Source organism: Haliaeetus albicilla, chromosome 16, assembly GCF_947461875.1.
Source record: "Haliaeetus albicilla chromosome 16, bHalAlb1.1, whole genome shotgun sequence".
Classification (NCBI taxonomy): domain Eukaryota; kingdom Metazoa; phylum Chordata; class Aves; order Accipitriformes; family Accipitridae; genus Haliaeetus; species Haliaeetus albicilla.
Genome location: NC_091498.1, coordinates 28,059,304 through 28,071,685, shown reverse-complemented (window position 1 = coordinate 28,071,685; position 12,382 = coordinate 28,059,304). Strand labels below are relative to the sequence as shown.

The 12,382-nt window shown below is 41.7% G+C and overlaps 1 protein-coding gene across 5 annotated transcripts in view; it reads left to right on the top strand.

Moving 5' to 3' along the window:
* NELL1 (neural EGFL like 1) overlaps window positions 1-12,382 on the top strand; it is a 299,225-nt gene that overhangs the window by 221,254 nt on the left and 65,589 nt on the right. For all 5 annotated transcript variants that reach the window (XM_069804084.1, XM_069804082.1, XM_069804087.1 and 2 more), the window contains one exon: window positions 6,698-6,793. In XM_069804084.1, the coding sequence (XP_069660185.1) occupies window positions 6,698-6,793 (96 nt within the window). The remainder of the gene's footprint in view (window positions 1-6,697; window positions 6,794-12,382) is intronic.

The window sequence follows — 12,382 nt, the reverse complement described above, 5'->3', positions numbered from 1 at the left end:
AGCCCTGGAGGGAAGAGGGGCCCAAGCAAGCTGGTTAATAGTCAAGGATGACCTCTTCCAAGCTCAGGAGCGATGCATCCCAACAAAGAGAAAGTCACACAAAAACGCCAGGAGGCCTGCATGGATGAACAAGGAGCTCCTGGACAAACTCAAACACAAAAAGGAATCCTACAGAGGGTGGAAACAAGGATAGGTAGCCTGGGAGGAATACAAAGAAATTGTCTCAGCAGCCGGGGATCAGGTTAGGAAAGCTAAAGCCCTGGTAGAATTAAATCTGGTCAGGGACATCAAGGGCAACAAGAAAAGCATCTATAGGTATGTTGGTGATAAAAAGAAGACTAGGGAAAATGTGGGCCCTCTCTGGAAGGAAACGGGAGACCTGGTTTCTGGGGACATGGAGAAGGCTTGAAGTAGTGTCCTGGTTTCAGCTGGGATGTAGTTAGCTGTCTTCCTAGTAGCTGGTACAGTGCTATGTTTTGAGTTCAGTATGTGAAGAATGTTGATAACCCTGATGTTTTCAGTTGTTGCTCAGTAGTGTTTAGACTACAGTCAAGGATTTTTCAGCTTCTCATGCCCAGCCAGGGCACCTGACCCAGACTGGCCAACAGTGTATTCCATACCATGTGACGTCCCATCTAGTTTAGGAACTGGGAAGTGGGGGGCAGGGATTCGCCGCTTGGGGACTGGCTGGGTGTCGGTCGGCGGGTGGTGAGCAATTGCCCTGCGCATCATTTGTACATTCCAATCCTTTTATTACTACTGTTGTCATTTTATTAGTGTTATCATTATCATTATTAGTCTCTTCTTTTCTGTTCTATTAAATCGTTCTTATCTCAACCCAGGAGTTTTACTTCTTTTCCTGATTTTCTCCCCCATCCCACTGGATGGGGGGGGAGTGAGTGAGCGGCTGCGTGGTGCTTAGTTGCTGGCTGGGGTTAAACCACGACAAGTAGTCAATGACTTTTTTGCCTCAGTCTTCACCAGCAAGTGCTCCAGGCACACCGCCCAAGTTGCAGAAGGCAAAGGTGGGGACTGGGAGAATGAAGAACTGGCCACAGTAGGAGAAGATCAGGTTTGAAACCACCTAAGGAACCTGAAAGTACACAAGTCCATGGGACCTGCCAAGATGCATCCATGGGTCCGGAGGGAACTGGTGGATGAAGTGGCTAAGCCACTATCCATCTTATTTGAGAAGTCATGGCAGTCCAGGGAAGTTCCCACTGACTGGAAAAGGGAAAACATAGCCCCCATTTTTAATAAAGGGCAAAAAGGAAGAGCCAGGGAACTACAGGCCAGTCAGTCTCACCTCTGTGCCCAGCAAGATCATGGAGCAGGTCCTCCTGGAAACTACGCTAAGGCACATGGAAAATGAAGACGTGATTGGTGACAGCCAACATGGCTTCGCCAAGGGCAAACTGTGCCTGACAAATTCGGTGGCCTTCTGCGACGGGGTTACAGTGTTGGTGGATAAGGGAAGACCAACTGGTGTCATCTGCCTGGACTTGTGCAAAGTGTTTGATGCTGTCCCACACGACATCCTTGTCTCTAAATTGGAGAGACTTGCATTTGACAGATGGACCACTTGGTGGATGAGGAATTGGCTGGATGGTCGCACTCAAAGAGTTGTGGTCAACGGCTTGATGTGCAAGTGGGGACCAGTGATGAGTGGCATTCCTCAGGGATCGGTATTGGGACCAGCGCTGTTTAACATCTTTGTTGGCAACAGGGACAGTGGGATTAGTGCACCCTCAGCTGTGTGGGATGCCATCCAGAGTGACCTTGACAGGTGTGAGAGGTGAGCTCACTTCATGAAATTCAACAAGGCCAAGTGCAAGGTCTTGCACGTGGGTCAAGGCAGTTCCAAGCACCAATACAGGCTGGGCGGAGAATGGATCGAGAGCAGCCCTGAGGAGAAGGACTTGGGAGTGTTGGTTGACGAGAAGCTCAGCGTGACCCAGCAATGTGCGTTTGCAGCCCAAAAAGCGAACTGTATCCTAGGCTGCATCAAAAGAAGCGTGACTAGAAGGTTGAGGGAGGTGTTTCTTCCCCTCTGCTCCGCTCTGGTGAGACCCCACCTGGAGTACTGCATTCAGCTCCGGGGCCCCCAGCATAAGAAGGACATGGACGTGTTGGAGTGAGTCCAGAGGAGGGCCGTGAAGATGATCGGGGGGCTGGAATACCTCTCCTATGAAGACAAGAGAGTTGGGGTTGTTCAGCCTGGAGAAGAGAAGACTCCGGGGACACCTTACAGCAGCCTGCCAGTACCTAAAGGGGGCCTGCAGGAAAGCCGGAGAGGGACTTTTTCCAAGGGCCTGTAGCGATAGGACAAGGGGTAATGGCTTTAAACTGAAAGAGGGTAGGTTGAGATGAGATGTAGGGAAGAAGTTCTTCACTGTGAGGGTGGTGAGGCCCTGGAACACGTTGCCCAGAGGGTTTGTGGATGCCCCATCCCTGGCAGCGTTCGAGGCCAGGTTGGATGGGGCTTGGAGCAAGCTGGTCTGGTGGCAGGTGTCCCTGCCCATGGCAGGGGGGTTGGAACTGGATGATCTTTAGGGTCCCTTCCAACCCAAACTATTCCATGAATCTATGATAATAGCCTCATTGGGAGAGGAAATAACACTTTAACTGGACAGGGGAAAAGAAACCGTACCCCATAAATACGTAGGCAGTGGTTATGCAGCTTGTGCATGTCCAGGAGCATGGTACCAGGTTTGTGGGCACTTTCATGCTGCTCTTTGTGGAGCTCTGCAGTGAGATTCACCTGTCTCTCCAACATTATCACAAAAATTACATATCCAGCCGATTTAAATTTTTTTCTGTTTCTGTGCTTTACAGATCCATCATCCAGGAGGACATGCGTCAAAAATGAAATTCCTCCTCTGCAGAGAAATTATGTCTATTTAGGAAAGGTCTTTATACGATAAAGGCTTTTATTTTGGAGGAAGAAATCTGTTAGCATTACAGAGATCTGTTCACTTTGGCAGAAGCCTCCTGAAATCAATAGATTCCATTTCTTTTATATACAGAATACTGCATAAGACTCTTAACGGTGGAGGTTTACCCTCATAGACTTCACCCTAATGGCATCTTCACTTAATTTTCCTGATAAAACCTTTACTGCAAATGCAGTAACCATTCTCCTTTTCAACAAGGTTGCCAGCCTGCAAATAATTTCAGAGGCAGGATCTATTTATGGGAATACATTAGTAAAATAGTATCCAGCCATGATTTATGTTTCTTGTGTTAACTTTCTTTGAGTAGGAGGGAGTCTGCAATCAAGGTTTGTAAGTGCAAATTCCGTGATGCTGGTGGGTTCCCATGCCCCCACAAATAGAGTTTTGATTTTGAAGGGTCTCAAACCACAGTGGAAGTCTAGATCCCACAGCCCATAAGATGTGTAACAAAGCGTAAGCGCCAAAGCAGGTAGTTTCAGGAGAGCATGGGCACTCCAGTTAATTTACTATTCAGTCACTGAGCTGCTCCCTATTGGGTCCTCTTGTCCATAAGGCATGGGTACAGAAGTGACGTAAAGATTTTCCTTAATTAGTCTCTTCTGCTGAGGGTGTAAAGGAAAAATCTCGTTGGAAATGTATGAATTTTGATAAAATGTTCTGAAATGTTCTAAAAGGTTTCAGCCGGAGGCAGAACTATTAGAGAAGATAGTTCAAATAAGTGAAGTTTGGTAAAATTGCTAGCAATTGAAACTGAATTCCTGTTGTTAGAGGTATTGAGCATTCTTAAAATTCAGAGTAGCGGTATCAGTACTGCATATAATACTGTGAGCTCTTTTTCTAGCACTTAAGGAAAGTAGCCTTTAGACAGACATTTTGATTTTGTAACTGTGTTCTGAGATTTGTGGTTTTGATGTTCCTACTTCCTGAAAGCCTACAATGCAGGAAGTAGAGGGTTTGTAGAAGAACTATCTGGGGAACAGCGGGATAATTCTGGCACTCTTCCTTGGGGTTTTCTTTTCTTCCGTAAAAATGAACTGCCTCGCCCAAATCCACCAAAGCCTGAGCATCACAGCGAAGGACAGTTAGTCTGTATTGCAGAGGACTTCCCAGCTTCTGCAAAAATTGAAAAGGAGAGTTGAATTCTTTTCTTCTGCAGCCATTGCCCAGCTTCTTCCTCAACTTCATCCTCCAACGTCCACATGACAAGCTAATGCCTTGGTGACTCCTCCTGCACTGGGCAGTACAGAGTCCCTTCTCAGAGGAACCTGTAGTACAACAATTCCTCAGGGTGTCCCTGTACAGACATTGTTTGGGTTTTTAAAAGTTGCTAAGGTGTGACACATAAAGAATAGGGGAATTTCCAAATGCTCAACAAGTAAGTGCTAGCACGTTTGGGTACGTGTATAGGAGGTGTGTTTTGATACGGATATGTAGGAAGGAATAGAAAGATAGAAGGAGTTTTGACCCATGGCGGGCACCCCAGCCTTTCTCTCCCAGATGTGAATGGTGTGCTTGGCTGTGCCTGTAGATGTCAAGACCTGGCTGCTGCACCGACATAACAGTTTTTGCATTAATGGGAAAATCTTTTACATGACCAGCCCTGTCTCATAAGCCTTTCTCTGTTAGTAATTCTAAAAGAGAACAGAAGAAAACACCACCTTACTGTGCAGATCTAGGAATAGAATTTATTGTAAGAAGCAGACATTTCATGTTAGTAAGCTGGTAGTATCGGTTATGGTGCCAAAGAAAGTGTGTGAGAGCTCTAACTGAAGCCCTCTTACCTACCTATCCCTATCAGCTCTAACAACTTTCAGTGGACATGCCTGATTGTTATAGACAACACATTTTCTTTTTTTATGCCCTTTATGACTTCTTTTATTTTAAGAGCCCCATGTATTTCTTTCCCAGTGCAATGTGGCATATATTGTGGATGAACGATTCTCTTTTTTGCCAATGTTTTCCTTTTTTTTGCCCTTTATATCCGCTCTGCCACAAATTCTAGTTCTTTTGATGTCATGCAGAAATGTATTACTACTTCACAAAAGTCTCTGCTTACTTTCCATTTCAAACCAGAAAAAATGTAGATGAAGAATTTAACTTGCACCTTCTCTGAGAATGCTGAGACTGACTGGAGATGAGCAAACATTCTTTCAAGAGCTCCGGAGGCAATCTTTTGAGTCTCATCATGTTTTTCATATATTTTCCAGCTGTATTTCATATTAGTACTTTCAGCTTTCTGCACAGTTACACTTTTCTACCAATATTTATATGCAGAAATCACAAAATGCTGCTCTTAAACCATATTTCTTTTTCCCATACAGTAGAAATTGACTGGTTCCAAAATAGATATGTTTCAGAAGGTTCCCATATGGAGTGTGTGCATTGATGAGCAGAAAGTGTTACTGGGCAAGAATCATGCTTTCTCCACACCACTGCCTTGCGCCAGTCGCGGGAGTGCTTATGATGTTCTACTACCATCTTCTCTAAATCACTTTAGCATTCTTCTCCCCGTGTTATCCTCCATAAAACAGTATGGCATGCTACGAATTATATATTTAGCGTAAGGCAGACCCGTCTATCAATTCAGTCAAGAGATATGATTATGTGCTTTTTTTGCCTCTAAGTGGTTAACAATTGCAAAAGATTCTTTTTAATGCTTAGTACTTTATTCACTTTATTTTTCTTTTTAGTGCATCGGAAGATAAATCTTAAACGTTTCTTCTGTTATCTAGCACTTTAAGCCTTTTCATAGCATTTGTAACATCTCTTTGCCAACACTCCATCTGTGATTTTAGCTTGCAGGAAACACTTTGCAATTGTGTTATTAGCTTAGATGCAGAGAGCTGCTGTTTAAATATTAATTGTAACTTCCCTCATAAGCACAGTCAAACCCACTGAGTAACTTGTGTAGTTCAACAAATATCTAGGAGAGGGTGGGGAGTCTGTTACGGGTAGGGTTTGCTCTTAGTCTTAGCAAAGGTCTTACTCGGGTTAACACTGCAAACTAGATCATGTCCTAATGCTTGCTATTTCCTTTCCTCTTCTTACCTCAGTTCCGCTACTTGTACACACACAACAAAAAGAAAGAAAAAAGAATAATGTTAAACTGCAAGCATACTTCTTCAACAGTTACTGGACAAAGAAACTTCTAAAGTACTTGTGTATTGCTTTGTCAAGAATTCACACCTCAGTAGAGGCATGATCTTGTGGTTGAGCCCTTCTCCTCTGGTTTCAGTCACGAGCCTCACCCTATTTCATTTCTCAATTCCACAAAATGTACTTGACACTTACAAATAAAAAAATAGGAAAATATTATGTGTTTATAGACATTTCAGTAAAATGTATTTGGTAGATGTGAGAAACAGAGTAGTTAACACCATCTGACCAGCCTGTTTTCTGTGGATCACCAGAGCACTGGAATTGTAATACTCATATTGGGTATAATTGAAAGAAGATCAGCCCCATTAAAATCGTACGTTGTATTTTTCCCCTCTCTCCTTCTTCCAGATGGTTATTAATCCTTTATTGGTGAGGTGGTTTGCCTACGGTGTAATCTGAGATTTTTCCTCATGTCATTTAAGTGAGTTACTTGTCTTTGTGTTTGCAGGTGGACTGAATTTTAATATGATGAATTCTGTTAATTGCTTAGAATTTAGATGTTTTTCTTAGTATCTTGCAAATGTATATATATTTTTTTTTTTTTTTAAATATAGTAGTACCCACATATTTCTTTTATTTTTCAGCATTCTGTGAAGAAGGGTGCAGATACGGTGGAACTTGTGTAGCCCCTAACAAATGTGTCTGCCCTTCTGGATTCACAGGAAGTCAGTGTGAGAAAGGTAAAGCTTTACTGAAACACACCTTCTTCTTTGGTAATGAGAAACATGATGTGCTGAATTAAGAAATAATTACTTTCCATTCATTCATCCTGCTTGATATTTTCTCTTCATTAAAGATATGACTGTTCCATAGCTGCCTTTTCCTAACTGAAAGCTAGTCTTAAATTAAACGTGGAAAGTTTTAGACAATCAGGGATGTACCTGCTTTTGCTTCCAGTGGATGCTTTTAGTTAATTAGGGGGGATGGCAAATGAAAAATAGGTACTTCACCTATTTCCTGTGGTGCAAGCTTAAGGTTACCTTCTGCTTTTTCTGAATCTGTTGTGCAAATTAGACCAAAATTCGGATGTTTGCTTTTCACTTGAAGTTTTTGAATTCTTAAGATTTGATTTTTCTTCTGAGTCACTGAGGCCACCAATTTTATAGAATCACAGCCTATTCAAATATATCTCACTGGTCAGGATTTGATTCTGCCTTTTCCCAGATTTTTTCTGTTTCGAGATTTGCTTCTGACAGGCCCACCTTTCTGTTCATTTCACAAAGATCTGGTTCCTTGTCTACCTTTAATGAGAAGGAAGGGATCTTAGAGAATTCCATGCAGGACTCTTATTAGATTCTTTATACGGCAGGTTTGGGATTTTTTGTTGGTCGGTATTTATTGAGGTTGTATTTCACTTAAATAACCCAATGATAGAGGTTTTTTGCATTGCATGTTTTTTAATAAACCTTTTGCACTTGGCTTTATTGGTGGAAATAAAGTGGACTGTTAACGCAGGTTGCATGACGCTCGTATGGATGAGATTATAATTGAAGAGGCTTTTTTAAGGAAGAAAAAAAAAAAAGAAAACCAAGAAATAACTGTTAAAGGATAGGTTAAATCACTGGAACGACTTGTTACCCAGAGACCGTTCAATAATTTGTGTGTAGCGGCATCTATTTAATACATGGCTGTTCTACTATAATACAAAGTAACTTAAGCCCAGTTGTCAACAAATCTGCTTTGAGCGGCTTCTGAAAACTGCTAAAGCTTTTTATGGATGTACTCAAAGCACTGCATACTGAAATCCCATAGTTGCTAGTTGTCAGCATTGTTTCTAATTATTTAAGAATGAACTACGATGTTAATATTTTCATACCATCTCGAATAAATTTGAGTACTGCATTTTTTTTTTTTTTGCCTATAGCCTTTGGGTTATTTGTTTTAAATAGAAAAAAGCTCCCAAGCTTCCTGACATTCAGCAGTAAGTACCAGCAATATACATGAGTAATTAACACAAGAAGTTCCTGCCTCGGAGCCCCACCTACCAGCCTCTAGTCCTTCCTGCTAGTTACCCTCTCCCATGTTATCATTTGCTCATTCCTCTCTAAAACATCTAGTATTCAGAGGGAACGGTACATTCAGAGGGACGTAGGATCCCAGAGATGTGTTCTATCTTCGTGAAAATCGGGTAGTGCAAAACCAGTACCTGCATTGCCCAAAGGTGCCCTGCCTAGCCAGCGAGCCAGTGGCTTTCGGCCAGCTCTCAGCTCGACTACCTATGTTTCTTTTACCCAAGAATCGTAGAACTATCTTTTTTCTTATTGCTGTAAAGGGACTTCCGTGACTCGAATGCAGAGTCTTTAAACTCTTGAAGTGAGGGTTTAAAATTGATAAATGGATGACATAACTGTTGTTGATTCCTGTGTTTTCCATGTCTTTTGTTATTGTTTTGATCTAAAAGATGAGTTAGCACACCAGGTAAAGGAAACATGGCAGGCATGGTATACTCTCATTATATCAAGAAATTTAGAGGTAGGTGTCAGGAGGAGCTAGCTTCTGTGTATAAAATCTATATGGCTTGAACCAGAAGGAATTTTATTTTTTGCTTTGAAGATGTATAGGATTTACCAGTATGCTACAAGTCAAGCTAACGATGGTAACTTTGAGAAACCTGATGTGCAAGCCGGTTTGAGAATGAATAGGGCTTTGCGTAGGAGAAGTTGTTACATTTTAGTTGTGTTAGAGGGTTGGAAAACTTCAGCAGAGATATACTTTATGTCATAAGCATATTTCAGTGGCTAAGCGTATATCAGGTCTGTGTGAGAACAGCTTCAGCCTCCTGAAGGTGCATGTTCTGGAGAAACTAAATGTTCAGAGTAGAAAGGTGATGAACCACCTTTAAAACAGGCTTCCCTTTGTTTACCTGCGTACTCCTCGAAGATGTAGTGCTGTTAGGAAGAGGAGGCAGTTCAGTAAAGACTTCCCTCACAGTCTCACTGCAGTTTGCTGCAGTGTTTTTAGACATCTGAAGTATTCAAAACCAATGTTTGTTTGGTTGGGGTTTTTGTCCTCTCGTCCGTAATGTTAGAAATAAGCACTTTGTTATATTTAACATATGGTAGCACTCCCTCAATCATTATGACATATTCCGAAGATGGTGAAATGGTGGGACATCACTTTAAATCAAAGCTTAAATGTTCCTGGTAAAACCTTGCCTGATGGAAGCTCATGGTGAACTGATGCATATCAGAAGTAAAATGGTGTGTTTTGGTAATGTATTCTATTTGCCACGGTGCATTTAAAAACGTCCTTCAAACTGACACCACAGCAATTCCTTATACATTATTTGAGAGCTGAAAGGATTCGTCACCGGCTAAAAACAGTATGACCCAAATTGGCTTCAACGTCATATAAAGGGTAAAATGAACCAGTAATTAGAAATGTTGAAAAGCAGGTGCATTTACTTCTGAATATGAATCATATGTTACTCATCGTTTCTGACTGCCTGGTTGAAATGATGATATTACGTTAATTAAAAATTCAGAGATATTTGAAAGGATAGGATTTACGCTGGTAATTTACTCAGGTGAAATTAAAATACATATTTAAGGCTTATGTACAAATACATAATTCAACATGCTGCTAAGAGGAATTACCTCTTGCCAGTTGCTTTGCCTGAAACGAGGAATCATCATAACAGTTGTGGGGCTGCCTTTCCTTTTTTGAAGGTGAACTGCAAACTGATGTCCAGAGATACTGTCAACTAATTCCTCCTTCCATCCAATCTTTATAATGCTGTTTCTTTAAGTATGTGCTTGATGCTTCTTACAGAATTTTAGTTGTTTTCTCTTTAGGTTCTCATTCAATCCTCTTATCAATTTTTGGTTTGGTTTTTCTTCATGTTTAGCTGGCCAGGGCTGAAATCAATGATCTCTGCAATCATTACCGTTTGTTTGTATCACAGTTGTGATACCTGTGCTAGAAAGTTTTTATGTTGGAACTTTTGGTAACATTGCTGTACGGTTCCAGCATATACATGCCTGACAGCTGATCTGGACATATGCATCCTTAACAGTATGTAATGCTGTTGGCTTAAACCCAGGTGCATCCTTGGCAGGGATCCCTGTTAAAGGCTTCTGAGAGACATTTTGGTGTGCAGAGTTGAATGCAAACGCAGTACTCTGTGAGAGTTGTTGGCAGCATGGACTCAAATGCCCTAATTTTTCCATCCAGTGATGTTTTCTCCATCTCACATTAAAAAAAAAAAATAAAAAATCCCATCATTCCTTGAGCTGCTTTTCTCTCTCTGTGTATGAGCCACAGGTCAGTGGAGTTTTAATGCTGGTTTTGTAGACAGGGTTCGCCATTATTCTGTATTTGTGGAATTTTAGTCGCTTCTGCCGCTGATGAAGCGCTGAGGAGGAGATAGGCAGGACAATCTGTGATATCAAAGGTGGGAGTATACAGATGATTGAGTGCCTAGAAATTGCAGGCATTCCTCGAGCACCTACCTGCATGTGGTAGAGTCCTGTGCATGCGCCTAAGAAATACGTGCCAACTTCTATACAGCTCTGGGATGCTGACCAGCGGTGGCAGGGCGTTAGTTACAATACCTGTCTGTACAAATTATAACTTTGGCCAATGAGCAGGAAACGGCAGAATGGTTTGAAGCAGTGGGTTCCCAACTAGGGGCAAGTCAAGGAAAATGCAGTGTTTTTCCAAAAACTGCAGGAGGGCTTTTGGCAGTGGTGGGGCATTGCCTTCAAAAGGGATTCGAAACAATTGCACCACATCTTTGCTCCCCTGGCTCATGACAGCTACTGCCTGAGCTGGTGCACGATGAACGGGGAATATGTTTCTAGTAGATTGGAAGGATGTTGTGTAGGCTGGAGCTCAGAGAGGTAAATATTTTTGTGGTAGCTACATGTGTATTTATAGTCTTTGTAAAGCACTGGAGAACAGTTTTCTCACAGAATGATAGAGTGCTGTCAAAGAATTACCTGCTGATTGTAAACAGTCAGGAGCAAGGGTAAGGCATGGCACTGAAACATCAGGATGTGATAATTACGGGGGTTATTTTTTTGTGGATTTTTTTGGACTGTGTATACAAAAGAGTGTCTGATATTGGGGTGAGAGGTTGTTTTTCAGTATGTACCATGGCTGAGAAATGTGTTTTGAATCCCCATAATTATATTGCAAGTGGGAAAAAAAAAAAAATCAGCGCTTGCAGTATTGCATTAGTTACATGTGGAATCTTCAGTGCAGTCATAGATTTCACAGGTGTGTAATGAAACGTTGCTATGCTTGTATCTTGAAGTTGGATATCATGCGTACGTCATGAAAACAAGGTCTTTAGCTGATTTGTTTAATAATAGTTGGCAGTATCTGGAGTTGTTGTCTAAGAGGCAGCATACCTCTTTGTGTACTTGTCTCTTAAATTCCTTCTTCTGGAATATATTGTCTTCTGTAGTCCTTTGGGTAAAACTCCCTACAGTCTGTATTCCTTTGGATCCTAGAGAGAGAAAAAAACGTGAGAATTGTATTTCGGTGTGCTATTTCTTTGATTCCTGAACTGGATCAATCTTAAGGTGTGTAGCTATCAAAGATATTTCAGTAGAGGAACCTGGTTTAAAAAAATAAGCAAACAAAAAGCAAAGCAGAGAAAGAGATTTTTCGGTGAGTACGGTAAGCTAAATGTCAAAACTCCCTACCTTTATCTGTCTAAGATCTTTTGTAAAATACAAAGCAAGGTTTATTTTGAGAAACAAACCAGCTGTGCAGCTGTGGGCACAAGGCTTTGCATGAGATTCTTTCTAAAGCCTCTCATTTCAAGGTGAGGCAAAGCCAGTATAGTGCAAGATAGGAGGGGTGAAGTGAATGATGCTTAACTGATTACAGAAAACGGTGGCTGTGGTTGATACGACACTCCTGAGGGTGTGACAGATCCAGAGAAGGCAGATGCTCCAGGTGCCTGAGGTTGCCCTGCTCCATTTGCTGCCAAGCTGTTTACAGCATTTGCCCCAGTGGTGCTTATCGCAAAATGGCAAGGGGTGATATCTTAATGTGATAAAAGAAACGAAGCTGTCATTTGTAAAGATATCAGGGAATAGATCAAAGAATATCTACTAGAAAAATCTGATTAAGACCGTCTCTGAGGATCAAGGGGACATCTGTCTGCAAATCAACAAGGAACTCTCAGTAGAAGAAAAAAGTTATTCTATCTCACGCTGCAAACCAAAGAAAAATGAAATCTCCCAGACTAAGAACGCCATTCATTCCCCCAGCTGACCATAGCATGAGGAGACCGGACTCGTTTTTGTAGTGTTTAC